The sequence below is a fragment of the Mytilus galloprovincialis genome, chromosome 4 (genome assembly GCF_965363235.1).
Source record: "Mytilus galloprovincialis chromosome 4, xbMytGall1.hap1.1, whole genome shotgun sequence".
Classification (NCBI taxonomy): domain Eukaryota; kingdom Metazoa; phylum Mollusca; class Bivalvia; order Mytilida; family Mytilidae; genus Mytilus; species Mytilus galloprovincialis.
This window is the reverse complement of record NC_134841.1, coordinates 94,096,566-94,114,547: the sequence shown is the minus strand read 5'-3', so window position 1 is coordinate 94,114,547 and position 17,982 is coordinate 94,096,566. Positions and strand designations below refer to the sequence as shown.

Sequence of the window (17,982 nt, the reverse complement as noted above, 5' to 3'; positions counted from 1 at the left end):
TTAACCAACTAAGTACATTATTGCCAAAAATGACTGGTTATTAAAAATAACATTATTTTCTGTAATGGTCCTGTTTTTCTGTAATGGCCCTGTTTTTTTCTGTAATGGCCCTGTTTTTCTGTAATGGCCCTGTTTTTCTGTAATGGCCCTGTTATTTCTGTAATGGCCCTGTTTTTCTGTAATGGCCCTGTATTAATGCCCAGCTTGTCTGTATTAAGCCCAGTTAGGGTTTTTAATAAAGTTAATAAAATTAAACTGTAAAGAGTATAATATCTTTTTGTATTTTATTTAATTTAGTAACCAGCAACAAACATTTAAAGAGGCATATAAAGGGATCACTGTTCATCCTGTTTTTCAACACATAACTTCTTTCAACTTAATATCTTGGATATTCGGTATATTTAAAGCTTGATCATGGTGAAGTACACATTATTTTTTTTTTTTCAAACTGAACTGTCATTAAAAGAGTAAGAGAGTACATCAAGTTTGCAGCAACACATACACTTTTTTCAGTTGGTTAATAAATGTATTAAGAAATGGGTGTTTTTATAATGGCCCTGTTATATGTCCTTGGTAAGTAATAATGGCCTCGGTTGTCAGTAATGGCCCTCGGCGTTGCCTCGGGCCATTACAGACTTCCTCGACCATTATTACAGACCTTGGACATATAACAGGGCCATTATAAAAATACCCATTCATTAATACTATAGTAATAAATTATTTGTTACTTTTATCATCTATAAGACATATAAGTGATTGTTAATAATGGGATAGATTTTGATAGCTATTTATTGACCCTGATTTCATGCAGTCCTATCAATCAAAGCAGGATGCTATAACTTACTAAAAGAACTACACTGGTCAACTAGAAATTCTGTAATGGAATTAGCTGTGTGGTTTAACATAATCAATGCAGTGTCTAATACTGGACTGGTACCCATGTCAGCATATGCTCCATCAAGACATCTGTGCATGCCATACATTACTTGACAAATGTCCAAAAATCCATACTTAGGAGATTTGATAGCTGTTCCCATACTAGTATCCAGGTCACTAAAGCATGTTTGAAGTTTTGTAACATCGTCAACAGCTGGTGCTGGAAGATCAACCACAATGTTCGCTGGACAATTAACTAAGTACTGGTCAAGAGCTTTGTCCTTAATATTTTGTAAGAGATAGGATTGTAGACTGTTACATCCTGCAACCATTTCTAGATGTGATGTTATTACACCAGAAACATAGCTGAAATAAAATAAAATTAGTTTATCAGAGTTAATGTGTTTTGATACTCATAGGATATCAGACCATATAGGGTATTGGTTATAAATCTTGACCTATAAGTCATACCCTAAATGCAGCAACATATAAGGATATATCGAAAGGGTAGCTTTGACCCTTACTCTAAGCACCCTATAGCGATATACTGAAATGGTAGCTTCGACTCTAACATAAGCACCCTATAGCGATATACTGAAATGGTAGCTTAGACTCTAATATAAGCATCCTTTAGGGATATACCAAAATTCAAGCTATTTTCCTTTCTTCTAGCCCAATATACCTTCATCATATTCAATCTTTACCAAAATCTGAACCATAAATGTATTAAACATCTCAGTACTTTTCTGTTTTTACTTTTATCAGGAATGGTGTGACCTAAACAAATTAAAAGACCAGATTGTGAAAATATTTGAACACATAAGGATCTTTATGAACAAAAGGGAACAAAAATGCATAGCCAAATTAATCTTATATCAACTTGCCTGAGTCAGTTGGAACCTAATTTCTAAATAATTTCTAAACTGATCAACAGTGGATCAAAATTAGTATGTTATAAATCATGTCAGTACAGACACACTCACTATTGACCTGATGAAGTCCACAAGCAGTGGTATCAACCTAGTGATAGAAATAATATTTTTTTGGCACTTACTTGCAGATCTCTAATGTAGATTTTTGTTCCTCTGTCATCCTTGTGACATTCTCCTTTAGTTCCATAATACCATACATAATATACTGTACGTTACACTGCTTCACTTCACAACGTGGCATCTGTGACAGGGCATAGGCATTCACGCTGGTACAGTTTACATAGTGTGACCTCAATCCAGGCAGAATTAGCTCATTTATTTCTCTTACTTTTTGTGATGGACAATTCTTGACATTTTCAAAAATACATTTAGAAACTGTCATGAGTTGGCTGAAAATAAATATTAGGAATGAAGAATTATACAATGTAGACATAATTATCTAAGACATATAATAACAATGTAATACAAATTTGATAAACGATCCATAGATATGTGTGAATTTAAATCTGTTACTCTTTCAAATATTCTGATTTGAAAGATGGGACATGGTATTTACTAAATTTCTTTGAAAAAAAAGACAAAATGAATAGTTTGACACATATTTGTAAATGGGATACATGAATTTCATCAAGTGTTGTCTAAGATAGAAAGTTTACCTGCAGTAAGTGTTTTCTTGTAATTCCATTCCATAGGTTGTGTCATAGTAAGTTTGAATACATGTTAACATGGTAGCCTCATCACAGGTCTTGGTTATGTCCCTTGCTTCCCTTCTGGTTATTTCACAGATCCTCTCCTCTTGTTCGGGACACCAATCATGGGATCCATTACCCAGTAAATACATAGATTTCTGTATATATGACATCTCAGGAGCTGTACAGTTATACACATGATGATCTACACATTCTACAGTCTTACTCAGTTGTCTAGAAAAAAAAGATTTGTCAATGATTTAGACTGGGTTTTTTTCATCTGAAGTTAATGTGATAAATGAATATTGAAGTAGGTTCTTTAAATAAGGTTAAATTTCTAGTGTACTATAAATTTGTCTGGTAAATAAATTAAAACTGAGGAGATGGTCTGCTTTTAATCTCTCAGAGTATACCAATCTCTAATGAAGATTTTACAGTAAAATTAAAGATTTCTACAAAATTAGACAATTTCATGATTTGATAAGCATCAGTGATTTAGATAAACAGTTCAAAACCACCATCAAGATGATAGTGAAATGGTAACAAAAACTTTCTCTACATCTGCCAAATCAGCACAATTTTCTCCACTAAACATAAGTAACCAATTTTTCCCCAAAAAACATTTAGTTTAATGCTAGCATACCTGCAGAAATCTTTCTGTTCCAATTTTTCAGCTCTCATGCTATACTGACCAAACTTCTCTAAACATTGACCAGCTTTCATACATGAAGATTCTGAAAGGTCAAAGTGTGCAGAGCAAGCAGGGCGAACCATGTAATCCATCCAAGCGTAACCCATCTGAAACATCTGTTTTGTAGGTTCTGAACATGTCGGCACAGATGAATCTATACACATCTTTATAGAATTCAGATCTCTGAAATCAAATAACACACATATATGTGATAAATATTCTTTGTTGAGCATAGATACTTCAGTCTTGTTCAATTAGTAAAAATCAGGAAGTTTATTGGAATGCAAATTTGTATATGTTAAAATACATCAGCAAATAGTACAATCTTTTTCAGGAATAGATGGATTTGTGTTTTACCAGTGGCAAATATCACATGCATTTTAAATTCTGAAAATTTTGATTAAATATGAATATGACCACTGCTCGATGAATTATTAAAAAATCTAAAAAGAAGTTACAACTTAGACCAAAAAAAACTGTTAAGATGAATCGATCAAAGAATTCATAAAATAAGTAAGAAAGAAAGAACAAGTACAAAATTAAAAATTATGGTTTACATTTAGAACATACCTGCATGTATACTGGTGATCATGGATTGGCATAAATGGTGAGACAAACATACGAGACATATAATTAGCCATGCAGAAAGCTGCCAGATCTTTGTTACAGGTTGGTGGATCTACTGCAGGTGTACTACTGGCGGGCTGCATATTCTTGCTCATGTTCAATAACATCTGACACAAAATGTCCTCTTTCTCACATTTAACTTCAGATGTATCTGTCAAAGCAAATAGGATTCAATCAAAAAACATTATTACTTATATCAGTATTTTCCCATAAAATATGTTAGAATATCATTTCTTATTTTTTACAATCAAATAATAAGCTATAGATATAAAAGTTAGGATGGTAATATGTATGTTAACAATAAGAAAAGACTGGAAATCACTATTTGAATGCTTGAAAGAAATATAAGGTAAGAAGAATATTTACTAAAAATTTGAATTTTTATAAAATAATTACCATATATATACATGTGCCTTAAAAAATACTTATATAATATATGTGGATAACTTGTTTTTTTTATAATTCTTTACTCTGATTTTTCTTTTAAATCTGATGAAAATAATGTTTTTCTACATACTTGTTGGTATTGCCATGCAGGCTACTCGTTTCACTTCTGCTGTCATTTCAGCAAACTGTTGCCGTGCCACTTTAGCCATAGGAGACCAGTCAGCTTGGTGGAAAACACAATTATCAAGTTCTACAGCTGCCTTGCAGTCTTTAGCCATATTTTCTGGTGTTGGATGGAGCCAGGCCTCATGTTGAGCCTTTATGACCTCTCCAACACAGACAGACAAATTGTAGTATGGTGACATCATTAGGTACTCAAGCTGGTCCTTGGTTGGTTCTAAAGGATATCCACAATATTTGCTGTCCTTGGCAGCAAAGCTATAAAAAGCATGCATGACTGGATAGTGCTGAAGTGGTGTACACTGACTTGTCATCACAGCTTGGCAGTCCCATGCTTTCTTAGCAATACTGAAATGAAAAAGAAATTTGAAAATAGTATTTATGTATGTCAATAGAACCTTGCTTGCGTGAAATGTTGAAATGTTTATGTAATATTTCTTTAAATGTGAGTTAGTTTTAATTTGGTTTGCCTTCATCCTTATTTCCAGAAAAAACTGCAGCGATCATAGAAAATTTAATTATTCAGTTCTGTGTTTCATTTAAATGATTGGATGCCCTCAAGGATTGGCTGATGAACACATGTAAGACAGTAATTCTTAGTGGTATGATTTTAGTTTCCTTACCTACAAAAGTTTGGATCAGTACCAGCAGTCATGAACATGTCTGTGAAGCAGTTATTGAGTGCTATACTTGGTTTACAGTTAGCCTGTTCACCCTTCACTCCACTCTTCATTACACTATTGATAACACTCATTTTCAATGACAACATCTCTTGTTTATCTACAAATACAATTTATCTTAGATTTATAATGAAGTTCACTTACATTAGTCTATACAATTAATGTCTACTAGTAAACAAATGAGAATCAGAAGTAATCAATTCAGTACCAAAATTAAAACAAAATGAGAAAAATGAGAAAAACCATTATTTGTAAAATCTATAACAATACCTTACCTATATAATTAAATTTAATACGGTTAACATTAAAATTAATAAAGCCAATACATTTCACACATCATCAGTACTACTTGCAAAGTCAGGATTGTATGAATAATTGAGTTCTTAACAGGATGCATGTATTCATAGAAAACAATCTTTCTCATATGTTAAAGCCACTATCCTATTTAAATGGAATAATATTTTTTTCTTTGTGAAGACCTACTAACCTCCAATAGCCTCCAACATACGTCCTCGGATGGCATCAGTTTCTTCCTGGGATAAAACTGCAGGATTCATCAGTTCTTTGACTAATGTCATATTACACATACTGGACACATTGCTTAGTATGGAAAATATAGTGCTATTTAAAGTTTCCAAGCCCATTGAAGCACAATTTTCTGTGGCAATTTGAACACAACCCATCATCTTGTACACCGAGCTGTGAAAAATTAAGAAAACATTTTAATAAAACAGAATAAATTGACAACACAAATAAATTAAAGCATTGGCCACATTGTTGTCAGTTTTTATGTGACATACAACTGCCCCCTTGGTGTCTTCTTTTTCTTTCTTGGTTTGCTGTCTTATTTATGTACACCCAACTTTACTTTTAATCATACCCTTCATATAATCAATACCTAAAATACGCTTCTGAAGTAATATTGCTAGTACTGTAAATTCAGAAATTATTGCATGCATTGATTATTGTGATTTTGTCATTTTGAACTTAAATGCAATTTAAATTTTACGATTTTGAGAAAAGTCCTGCTTCATCCAGATAAAATATTACAAATTGCGAGTTTTAATTATTGTGTTTAAAACTCTATTGCATTATTCACAATAATAACAAGAGGATGTCACAACAACAGCAAACCGGATTTATTTACATTTATTTGTGTCCTGGCAATATCACAAGAACCATTACTGATGAATGGTGAAAGTGAAAATCATCAATATCAAATTTGACCTCCATTTTGTCATCAGTATCAACATTTTGAAATAATGATATTTGAAAAGCTTAGATTGAATGGTTCATGAGTAAATGCAACAACGTGAATGGAAACGCCATTTTACGATCTTTCAAGAACCATAACTCCTGAACAGTAAAAGTCAAAATCGTCATTATGGAACTTGACCTCTATTTTTTCATCAGTAACATCATATTAAAATTTCGGAAGCTTTGGTAGAACAGTTCATGCATAAATACACGGACACGACTGGAAACTCCATTTTTCAATCTTTCAAGAACCATAACTCCTGAACTGTAAATGTCAAAATCGTCATTATTGAACTTGACCTCCATTTTGTCATCAGTAACAACATATTAAAATTTGGGAAGCTTTGGTAGAACAGTTCATGAGTAAATGCACGAACACGACTGAAAACTCCATTTTTCAATCTTTCAAGAACCATAACTCCTGAACGGTAAAAGTCAAAATCACCATTATTGAACTTGACCTCTGTATAGTTGTCAGTAATAACATATTGAAATTTTAAAAGCTTTGGTTGAACGGTTCATGAGTTAATGCACAGACAACATTTGATTGCCGCCTTTCAAGACCCATAACTCCTGAACGGTAAAAGTCAAAATCGCCATTATTGAACTTGACCTTCGTATAGTTGTCAGTAATAACATATTAAAATTTTAAAAGCTTTGGTTGAACGGTTCATGAGTAAATGCACGGACAACATTTGATTGTCGCCCGCCCGGCCGCCCACCGTACATCCCCAAATCAATAACTGACATTTTTGTCACAAAAATCCGGTTAAAAACCTTGCAATGATTTTTGAATTTACAGTGATCGAAAAATAAAGTTAATATAGCCATGAAAATAAAAATGACAGACACTTACCCACAGATTGCCTGTTTGCCTAATTTCTCACGATGCTCTAACATCCAGCGGAGGTCTACGGCCTTCATACACATCCTGGCTTTTTCTAGGTCACAGTTTTCATCGTATTTCACAGGTACCATCCTTTCATATTCACTGTTGCAGGCATCTCCAAGTACGGTCTTAGCAAACATGACAGATTCTGACAAGTCTTTAAGTTCCCCCATAGTACACTGGTCTGCTAGAACAGCGCTAATGACAGACTTCTGTGTGGTTTCTGCCATTCTGGTAGAGATATATTTCAATTTACTATTATTTTTTTACTTGGCATGACAAATTTGAAAGATTAATTTGTCAGCAAAAACATTTAAGTATTATATTTTTTCTCTTTTATTAAATTATTCTATTAGCAGCAATATCTGTTAAATTATATTGTTAAATTCAAACCATGATCTCAATAATTCCCTAAAAAACGTAAAAATCAGATTTTGTTTAAATTACACAAGAAATGTTCATTATACACAAAAAAAGTCATACTAATTTTATATGTCAGTATGAAGAAGGTATGGAAAATGTGTGTGACTTTGCACATGGCTAACATAATGTTTATAGCAGACCTTTACTATGGACATTACATAATCAGAAGAATATTATTTTAATATTACCTGCAGACATCGCTGGCAGATGTAAATGGACTGTACATGACTTTCCCGAGAGCCACAGCGACACATCTACCACAGTTGCAGTAGTGTGGCTTGACGTGACATTTCATCATCATTGGGGTGAGGAACAAGCTGGCGACCATCTTTGACATCTCGTCATCTTTGTGTGACATACATTCCTTAGTGTGTGCATGCATACACATCAGTCCTTCACCAAGAGTGCTATAAAACAAAGAATATTTTTCATTGGTATGGTTGAAATTCTCATTTAAAATACCTAACAAATAGTGGAATATTATTACAACTTCTACTATATATGGATTAAACTATGTAGAATGTCTATTCATCTGTAGTAAATCCTATAAACCTCCTTCAAACAACCACTATCCTTTATTCTTTAAAAGTACACAAAAAGTAGTCCAAATACTGTAAATTCAGAAATTATTGTGAGGTTGTTATTATTGCGAAAAACCCGACAGAGTTGTTAACACAATAATTTAAACTCGCATTTTGAAATATTTCATATGAATTAAACAAAATTTTTCTTAAAATCATAAAAATTAAAATCACATTTAAGTCTAAACTGACAAAAACATCAATAATACATGCATGCAATAATTTCTGAATTTACAGTAACCCAGTGTTCATACATGTAACCAGCTGGATCCAATGCTAAACAATTTATTTTCAGTGTGAAACTATCATGTACATATTTTGGAACTTCTTTTGACTAAAGATACAGAATTTAAGAATAAAATTAAAAAAAAATAAATAGATTAGAAAAGCTCATAAAGTTCTGCTGAAATCGTTCAAGTTACATGAATATCAACGAGCTCCTATACATTTAAGAATAACATAGTTTATTCAACAACAAAACACTATTATATGGTATATGATATCATATGGTAATCCATGAAGTACATAAAAACCACCAAAATTATTTGATAAATTAGATATAATCACCTGCAGTCTGGCTCTTCCATGGTAACCATATTATGTATCATATGCATCCCACAAGTCATTGCAGCTTTTCTGTCACAAGATGGTGGATCTGTAATGAAATTAAAATATTAGTGATATTTTAGTACTAGCTTTATACTGAAATATTCAAATTCATATATTCCAGCACTGATATTGATTTAAAAAGTTAAAATTCAATCCAAGAAAATAAGCTGACAGTTTGATTTATATCTGAGTAACAAAGGAAGGTAAGAAAATGTACAGGTATAATTGAGATTTAGATCTCAGACTACAGAAACTTACCCGCTAATCAAGTCTTTTTCTTTAATTTACTGCACATCATTTAATTATACATTAGAATCCATACTATAAACAATGTACAGTATGTACCAGTTTCACCAGAAGAAAACCAAGAATATTTCAAGAAATGGATACAGTTGTATAAGATAAGACAAAGCTATCAATAACAGCCTGTAACATCCTGCATAATAATTACAATTTGTTCTTTTACTCACCTACGACAGGTTTGTGTTTCATCATGTTACAGTCGTTTGTATGACACATGTACACACACTTGGTACCATTTTTCACACACTGTTGTTGTTCCACATATGGTATTTTAGGTCCACACCCTTTAGTGATCATACCCTCATCCACCATTGTGTAGCACATCTGAAAATATATTAAAACATGAGGATTTGTTTTTCATTACCAAAGCACTACTACTTATCCTTGCTTTATTCATTACATGACAATATAAAGATTCACATAGTGACAAACTTTTGTTGAATATCTGGCCTCACGGTCATAAAACTTTTGAGCATGATTTTTGTACTCAGACTCGAAAATCAACTTATCAAATTGCTGGATTTCATGTTTCGAGCATGATTTTTGTGCTCAGAGCACTGAGCAAAGTTTTATGCCTCCAACTCACCAGGTACTTCTTTCTGGGACAATTTGACGTCACAAAGCAATTGTCTTCACTTTACAATGTCCCATGACGTGTCTTCCTACTAATGACCAATGTTAACTCACCACCACCATATTATGTATTATTTTGTGGATCTTTTTTTGCATGTTATTCTCTGTACCTTTTTAAAATTGTATATATTTTTGAGAATAAATTATTGTAGTTGTTATAAACTAGGGCAGTTCATTCATAAAATTGAAATTTTAAACTTTTCTATTGATGGTAAAAAATATGCAATTTGTTGTTAGATTCATTTTTATCCATAGCTGCCTTCTTTCATATCAATAACAAGTCAAATTGGTGCTTCAAAAAAGGTCATTTCTAAACTAACCTGTGAATGTCTATCACAATGTTGCTGAGGTAACATATTACACTCTTCATCACTCTTTGCATTTCTACATTTGAAGCAGCTTAAATCCTTCTCTACAAAAATATATATTATAAATTAGTTCTTTGACTAAATATCAAAGGATTGAATCATACATTGCATAAGGAGTGGTATATGTTAATAAAGAATCAGTCATCTGACTGAAGCAACTAAAAACACAGAATCGCTTTTGTCAGATTTCTTCTCTTATCAAGACCTCCAAATTGGACATAGCATTTAACAAATGTTATATTTCCATTGACGATGATATCAAATATTTCTTTCATCCCAATATGAAGTTCACAATAATATTGAAAACAATTTTAACTGAAGAAAATTTCTGAAAGCGAGAATCTACAGGTTATAATAGGTTCATTAAAGAGAATTTAAGTGGTGATTTTGTCCTTTATTTCTTAAAAAAAAAGTAAACATTCCTTAATGAATTAATAAAGTATTATCTGTCCCCCTAGATCTCTTCAACATACCATAACATGCACTTTCTACAGCCATTCCGACAATCTTCATTACTCCCATTGCTAAGTCTCTGGAATTCATGGGAAGACCATTGACCATCCTCTCTACACATTGCCATGACAATGTAGCACGTTTACATAAGGTCTCTTTATCATCTCCCATTAGGGGTCCAAGGCACTGGCTCTTGTTTGATAGAAGGTGTTTAATAACCATATCAACGGTAAGATTGCCCATCATGGTATTGTCAGGGTCACGCATATTTTTATCAGAGGTCATGTTTCGGTCTTTATGCATGTTGTCTTCCATGTCATCGTCTTCTATAAAAGTAATAAAAAATTGAAAAATCAGAAAGAGAAAATAAACGAAGTCTGTATCAAGACATATTTTATTCTACTGTACACTTGGCTTTCAAATTAATTATAATACAAATTATGATATTTTAGTAATTTGAAATATTGATTAAAAGACTTAAAAACAAATCTGAGTTTCATAATTACAATATTAACTTATATTCCAATTTTAAAGAGAGTACCACAACGTGTTACAGTAATTTATCTTTCCTTTATGAGGAAATCTTAAAACTCTTCAAACAAAAATAATGCTAACATATATATTAAACTGATGATCGTAAAGTTTAAAGTGTCTTTAAAATCAAGGCCTAAGGAAAACAAATTTTATACTTTATGCCAACTTAAAAGACTGAAACTGCAAATTACAAACAGAACTATGAACCAGCAGGTGAATGAAAATTTAAATTCTTCTAGGAGAGAATAATTTCTCATTTTATCTGTAAACAGAACATAATACAAACCTTCCATTCCCCAATCCAATTTCATATCTAGACCCAATAATTTCTTGGTTATGTCCTTGAACTCTAGAGCACACATGTCCAATGCCTTTTTGTCTTTACAAGTTTCTGGTATATTTTTGAATTTTTCCATCATTTCTGACATCATATGATTTTTCTCTTCCTCACCACAAGATGTCACATGATTATTTACACATTCTTTGACTTTCCATCCATCGCTGAAAATAACAATGAAATCATAACACATTCTTGAAGGTCAAGAATACAAATATACAGTTTAAACTGCATTTGAAGACATCAATAAAGGGATACAAAATCAACTTAACTGTTAAAAAAGTGTATAATTTTAATAAATCTAAAACGTTCGAAAGAAAACAATATTAATGTTATTTCTTTCAGCGATTATCTGATACTTTATAGAGGTATTCCTTGTATTGTTGGGCTGCTGTTTCATTGAACTTATTATATGATCAATATCCTATTAGAATTTTTATTGCATGGGTTTATTTCAGATTTTACATTTTTTTGTTATATCATATTACATTCATATACTACAGACTACATAAATTCTTATCCACACTATATTTAGACTTCTTTACAAGTTCTATGATTTGTAATCCTTAACATTTTTCAAAGATGTTTGAGTCATGAATATTCCAAATTATGTGTAGAATGGTCTAACTGTGACTTTGTTAAAACTTAAAGAAACTAAGGAATAGTTTCTTTTGCTTCAATTTTTGTAAAGAACCTGTAAGAATTGTGTGCCATGAATTAATATATATCTATCATTTATTTTCATTGCATTCATTTTCAAAGTATCATGAACTATAATGATGTTGCACCTCTACCATGTTAATTCCACTTTTCAATAACACAAACAATTGTATTTAATTTACTTACAAACAAGTCATGTCTTCTTTTGTAGCATTAAACATCATTAGACATTGGCGTGCTCCACAAATATCACAATTGGCCTTAGGACAATGGTCAGATATTCTCTTGTGTACTTTAGCAACTAGGACTTTCATAGCCTCCTGGTGAGTAGGTTCACAACCAGACAAAGATTTATATATACAAGATCTGAAATCTGGTACCCCACTGTAAACAGAATAACAATGAAATATCAATATAGTAAGAAGTCTGATGCAAACATCAAATATGTCTCATTCTAAAATCAGCTTCAGTGTCACAATAATATTCTATCATTGATGAAAAAATGTACATAGAAAAAATAAAAATTTCCAAAATAATAAAAATCGGTACATTAAATTTAACCCTTGACATTTAAAAAAGTACCTGTGATATTTTAAAAGGTCAAAAGTATCCTGAAGATAAGCTTGACTTCAATGATGTCTGTCCTTACTAACCTGCACAAATCGTCATCCCCTTTCATCATCTTTGACTGCAAGGATGTGATACACATCAAAGCCTGCGGCATATCACATGACCATTTGACCTTAGGGTTCATTGCATCACATGACATTTTTGGTGATTCCTTGTGTGTTCCCATCATGCATGTTGTCATGGCAACTGGATACAGATCGTTCCATTGTCTTTCTATAGTTTCACGTTTTTCTTTTTCACACGTCCATGTTTGTTCCACAACACAAGAAAGAACAGGGCCAATAGAACTGAAATTTTTAATACAATGTTTTATTTTAACCAATAATATTAAAATGTTTAATTATGCATGTTTGTTATACATAAGTCACTGTAATGAAATTTAGAAATTATTGCATACACTTATTTTAAATACTTGCAATAGTTGAAAAATTGACAAAAATGCAAGATTAATTGTTGCAATATTAGGAAATGCTGCATAATTTTTTTTTAATGCAAGTTTTCACTTGTGCAAAACCTACCCCATTGGCAAATTTAAATCATAAAAGCATAGGAATAATTTCCATATTTATGTCCTATCATCTTTTTTACTAAGAAAGTCTTGTGCTAAGCAAAATAAACTCTGCTACAAATCTCTATATGAGTATTCAATTAAAATCTGCCATGGAACAGATTTTTTTCAGCAATTGCAATATATTCAGGAAAGTATCCTTTAATGAAATAAAAATTTAACTTACGAACAAATTAATGCAGAAGTCTCCTTCCCAACATTTCCAATGATAGCACCACTGAGCATGCCCATACATTTAGCAGCTTCCCGTGGCTGACATTTACCCATCATATCATTGTTCATATCCATTTCCATTTGTTCTTTTTCTGGGCACATTCCAATGGCTAGCTCCATTCTACGGGTAACCTCATACATTTTAATGAACTTTTGGCGAGTACGAGCTGAACATGACATTGTATGATTAGAAATACAAGGTAAAGTCACATGCTTTTTCCACCTGCAAATTAAAGGATTAAATTTCATTAACAAATTAATAGCTAACAAAATCTCATATAAACGATAACCCGTTTTAAATTGCCATATGAAAAATATAAGATGTGTGGTATAAGTTAATAGGGCAGCAGCTTAAAGGGAAACTTCGCAAAAAAATCAAAAATTGATATTATGTCCATTCTGTATAAAAATGCTCAAATTTATAAATATTACAGTTTTATTCCGCTAGATAAGAGATCACCATCGATTTTAAATTTTGAGTATCAGTTCTCTGCGTTCCACCATTTTGTTATCGTGTACGAATAAAAATCACGATATGTCTATAAACCACAAAGAAACAAAACTACAGTAACCGATGTAGTCGTAATTACGTGTCGATATCTTGTCAATCGTACGGTTGTTTTATCTGACTAACTAACTTTAATAATACGGAAAATGTTCTTATTTTGTTTTTAATAACCATATAGTCATGGTCATGTTTATTTTTAAACTGTTGATATTGGAATTAGTTAAAAAGTCAAAGTCATAAATAAATGTTCCGTGAAAATTGTTTTCGAAAATCTAATTCGTTCATAATTCTTTAAAGTAATACACTTAATTAAAAAAAATAGGATCTTCGCTCCACTGATCACCCGCATGGCTAAAGGTAATTACTCCCAAAGGTATTGTGAGGGGTGTAAGGTGACACGTCCAGGTATTCAAGCGATTTCCTATATGGCTTGCAAGTTCATGCCGGCCCGTTCATGCATCGTTTCACTTCTGTAGGTGTTGATCAGTGTACACGGCCGATAACTTATAACTTTCCATTTTGAACTATCAGGTGCATGTGTAATATACATCTCTGTCTTGCGTGTCCGAAAGTGATATAATATACTAGTCATGTAAATGTAATATATACTCATTGTCAAAAGTGAAGGACAGATTGGAACATACCAGAAAGATTGATTTAAAAAAATGTACGCACTTGCCGACGATTCGTTTATACGACTGGATAGAAAGTTACGGAACTATAGCGCAATTTAAAATATATACATGTATACATTGAACATAAGAAAAAAACATAATTTTATATTTTGAATAAATAGGGGTAAAAGTTAAATAGACTAGTCCACGTATGCCAACAGTATGTAATCATCGAATGTCGATAGACTATTGTATACCAGAAGAAGAAGAGAACCAATTTGATTTAAATACAGGTCGATGTATAACTTTTGCTTTGGTTCATTGAAGTTGTGGACATAGTAAAATCACAGATTTATATTTCAATAAGATTGTTCTCGAACAAAGGAAGGAATTCGTCATCACAATTGTTATATATGCCACTGGACGAACATTAATTATCCCGAAGGGATGTGAATATTTTGCTGGGAAACTTTTGAGTATCAAAGTTTCAAATTAATTTCGGAATTATTTTTTTCTTTCTTGGTATTCAATAACAGAAAAAAGAATACATTACTTGTCCGCTAAATAGGGATATTCTTGTCAGATTAAAGACTTTTAGTTATATTTAAAAAATAGGGAAATATGACATTAAATTGGTTCTGCCTTTTTTTAAACATCGTTAAAAAGATGTGTGTCTAGGGTGAACACCACAAGAACCCTGTAATACTAGTACGAGAGTATAGCATGTAAACATTCCTTCTCAATAATATGGTGGTATTGGAAATCTTTTCATACAGATTGACAACTCATTGTCCGATATGCATGTAATATTTGCCACATGACGCCCATAGTTCTTTCTACCATCATTATCTTATTCTTTGATATTGCTGTCAACATCGATGGTTCACACCCAAACAAAATGGGAGTAATGGACCTTCAGAGCTTCTCCGTGTTATACACTTGTGAAATATATAGACGAAATTTCTGTATTGAAATGAATATACATCTCACAAACATGATTTTCAAATAACGATTTTGAGTAATTACATTACAAACCAATATAAACGTATGGCAAGATATAACCATGAAGGAATTTAGTTTTTGTCAGACACAAGAAGTCATCACTATCATAAACGTATACGTATATATGCATACAATTTCAAATATCAAGAACAAGCGGTCGATGTCGATAGTCCGTTTTCTAACTGTTCGAGTTAGACATGTCACTTGTTCATTCTTGAAAGCCTTCATATTTCCCGTCTAACGATGGGAACTGTTTCTGATTGTGTTGACTATAAATGCTTGTATGGTAATTCAGTCGTTTATCTGTACAAGCGGTTGCATTTCCTCTCCTTTCCCAACAAACAAACGAACGAAACGCTACTAGTCTGCTTTCTCTGGAGCTCATCCTGAATGGCTCTTATACGTCAGGAAACTTACATGTATACTAATAATGATTGTTTCAAGAACAACGATGTATGGACGAACTATTCCAAATTCGTCAATATCAGTTATGCATGACTAAAATATAACTTTTATTACAACTACTGTATGACTTATTTGGATTAATGACGGCTATAATGTTCAACATTGCACAAATATTATCATAGAATTAAAAAAAAAATCCTCAAAAATCATGAAAAAAAAATAATGCCTTAGCTTAGATAGTTGGTATTTTTTCACAAAAAGTTCGTGTAAATGATTGTCAAATGAATTTAATTATGTAAGAATAAAATGTTAAAAAGAAACTAAAAAAAACCAAACATGTATGTTGTATTTTTTTGTCAATTAAAAACTTTAAAATTGCAATAGTTTTATTAGCATTTAAACACAGCCAGATTTGAATACAAGTTAAGAAGTTCAGGTAAAGTCAATGATACCAAACAGATGTACAATGGTATATCAAATAGGGTAATATTGCATTTAGTTTTTATTAAAGATTAAAACTACTATTTTTTACTTCATATTTGAATCTTTACGCCAATTGCCGCTAAAAAAAAGTAATTAAAAATTGTTTCCTTTTATTTTTATACATTTTCGGATTTACGAATCTGAATTTTATTTTCAATTAATTTACACAATTTAATTATTGAATCTTTATTCTCATCGTGTATTAAATCTTAGTGTATTAACATCGTGACATCATACTCTTTCTAATCTTTTCTGTTTATCCTTTCCAAATAACAACATTTATACCTGTGTACGCTTGAACTCACACCTGCGGCTAAATAGCTACAAGGTAAACGAATTGACCTCAAGCCGAGAAATATACAGTGACCTTTACAAAATAATATATACACTCTGCTCACACATTAGTTGCATTGAAATGATTATCAAAACAATAACGGTAAATAGAACTGAAATATTTTCAGTTCAATATCAGTAAAAATGTTCAATAAATATTTTATGAATAAAATCTCAACAATAATTAATTAAATTTATTCAAAAACATTTAATAGAGATAATTTTATAGGAGTTTAATTCAATCAATACAAAACGGTATATGCACATTCATTTTCGTTCATTATTATATTGTGGTTAATAACTACGACCATTCGTCAGCTGTGCGCTTTTAATTACGTATATTGTCGATAAGCTATAAGAGTTAAACAGATTTTATTTTTTCCCAGAATTCAATAAATCGGGCTAATACGTCACGACCCACTCGAGAATTCAACCAAAAAAGTAACAGATACTTGATTTTCTCCGTTATTAGAAGGAATATAAATTTAAAACTTTGCAAATGTGTTTTTTATGTTAAGATGAACATAATTAGATGATAAGTAAAAAATCGCGGAATTTCCCTTTAATGATGCAAACAATTACAAGCCATCTTAAGGAAAATGTCTTCAACAAGAAATAAGTTTCTATAAAATATGTCAATCCAGCTTGCAATTATCTGAGTCTAATATAAATGATTTAAATAAACAGAAATAACCAAAAATTCACAGCTTATGTTCAGATAAGGTCGAGAACAGCTATCTCAACAACTCATAGCCTTGGTGTTTTTAATTTTTATTGACCTTTAAATTTTTCATTGCCTCCTTATTATAATCTCACCCCCCTTTTTTTTAACATTTAGAACCTGAATACCTACCAACAAGTTCCGGGTCTGTCCATCAACGGTATATAACTGGAAAATGCTGTCATTCCAATATATTCAAACATACACTTGGCTGCTTCCATAGGTTTACAGTCTTCTGGTTCTGTTAAACAATTCAAATGATTAGTGATTAATAGGGTCTTTTACCCATGTTCTATTTAAAGCCATGGTGGCCATCTTGGATGATTGGCAGTGTCATCAGATACATTTTTAAACTAAATACCCTAAGGATTGTTTAGGCCAAGTATGGTTTAATTT

The 17,982-nt window shown here is 31.7% G+C and overlaps 1 protein-coding gene across 2 annotated transcripts in view; it reads right to left on the bottom strand.

Moving 5' to 3' along the window:
* The window catches only part of LOC143073431 (uncharacterized), a 100,350-nt gene that overhangs the window by 37,773 nt on the left and 44,595 nt on the right, over window positions 1–17,982 (bottom strand). For both annotated transcript variants that reach the window (XM_076248976.1, XM_076248978.1), the window contains exons 37-55: window positions 17,719–17,827; window positions 13,474–13,743; window positions 12,763–13,026; window positions 12,296–12,493; window positions 11,399–11,613; window positions 10,599–10,904; window positions 10,078–10,169; window positions 9,292–9,448; window positions 8,780–8,867; window positions 7,820–8,038; window positions 7,176–7,439; window positions 5,550–5,761; window positions 5,006–5,162; window positions 4,333–4,730; window positions 3,759–3,966; window positions 3,141–3,371; window positions 2,465–2,731; window positions 1,931–2,197; window positions 845–1,242 (exon numbers count right to left, since the gene is read on the bottom strand). In XM_076248976.1, coding sequence (XP_076105091.1) covers window positions 845–1,242; window positions 1,931–2,197; window positions 2,465–2,731; window positions 3,141–3,371; window positions 3,759–3,966; window positions 4,333–4,730; window positions 5,006–5,162; window positions 5,550–5,761; window positions 7,176–7,439; window positions 7,820–8,038; window positions 8,780–8,867; window positions 9,292–9,448; window positions 10,078–10,169; window positions 10,599–10,904; window positions 11,399–11,613; window positions 12,296–12,493; window positions 12,763–13,026; window positions 13,474–13,743; window positions 17,719–17,827 — 4,320 coding nt within the window. The remainder of the gene's footprint in view (window positions 1–844; window positions 1,243–1,930; window positions 2,198–2,464; window positions 2,732–3,140; window positions 3,372–3,758; window positions 3,967–4,332; window positions 4,731–5,005; window positions 5,163–5,549; window positions 5,762–7,175; window positions 7,440–7,819; window positions 8,039–8,779; window positions 8,868–9,291; window positions 9,449–10,077; window positions 10,170–10,598; window positions 10,905–11,398; window positions 11,614–12,295; window positions 12,494–12,762; window positions 13,027–13,473; window positions 13,744–17,718; window positions 17,828–17,982) is intronic.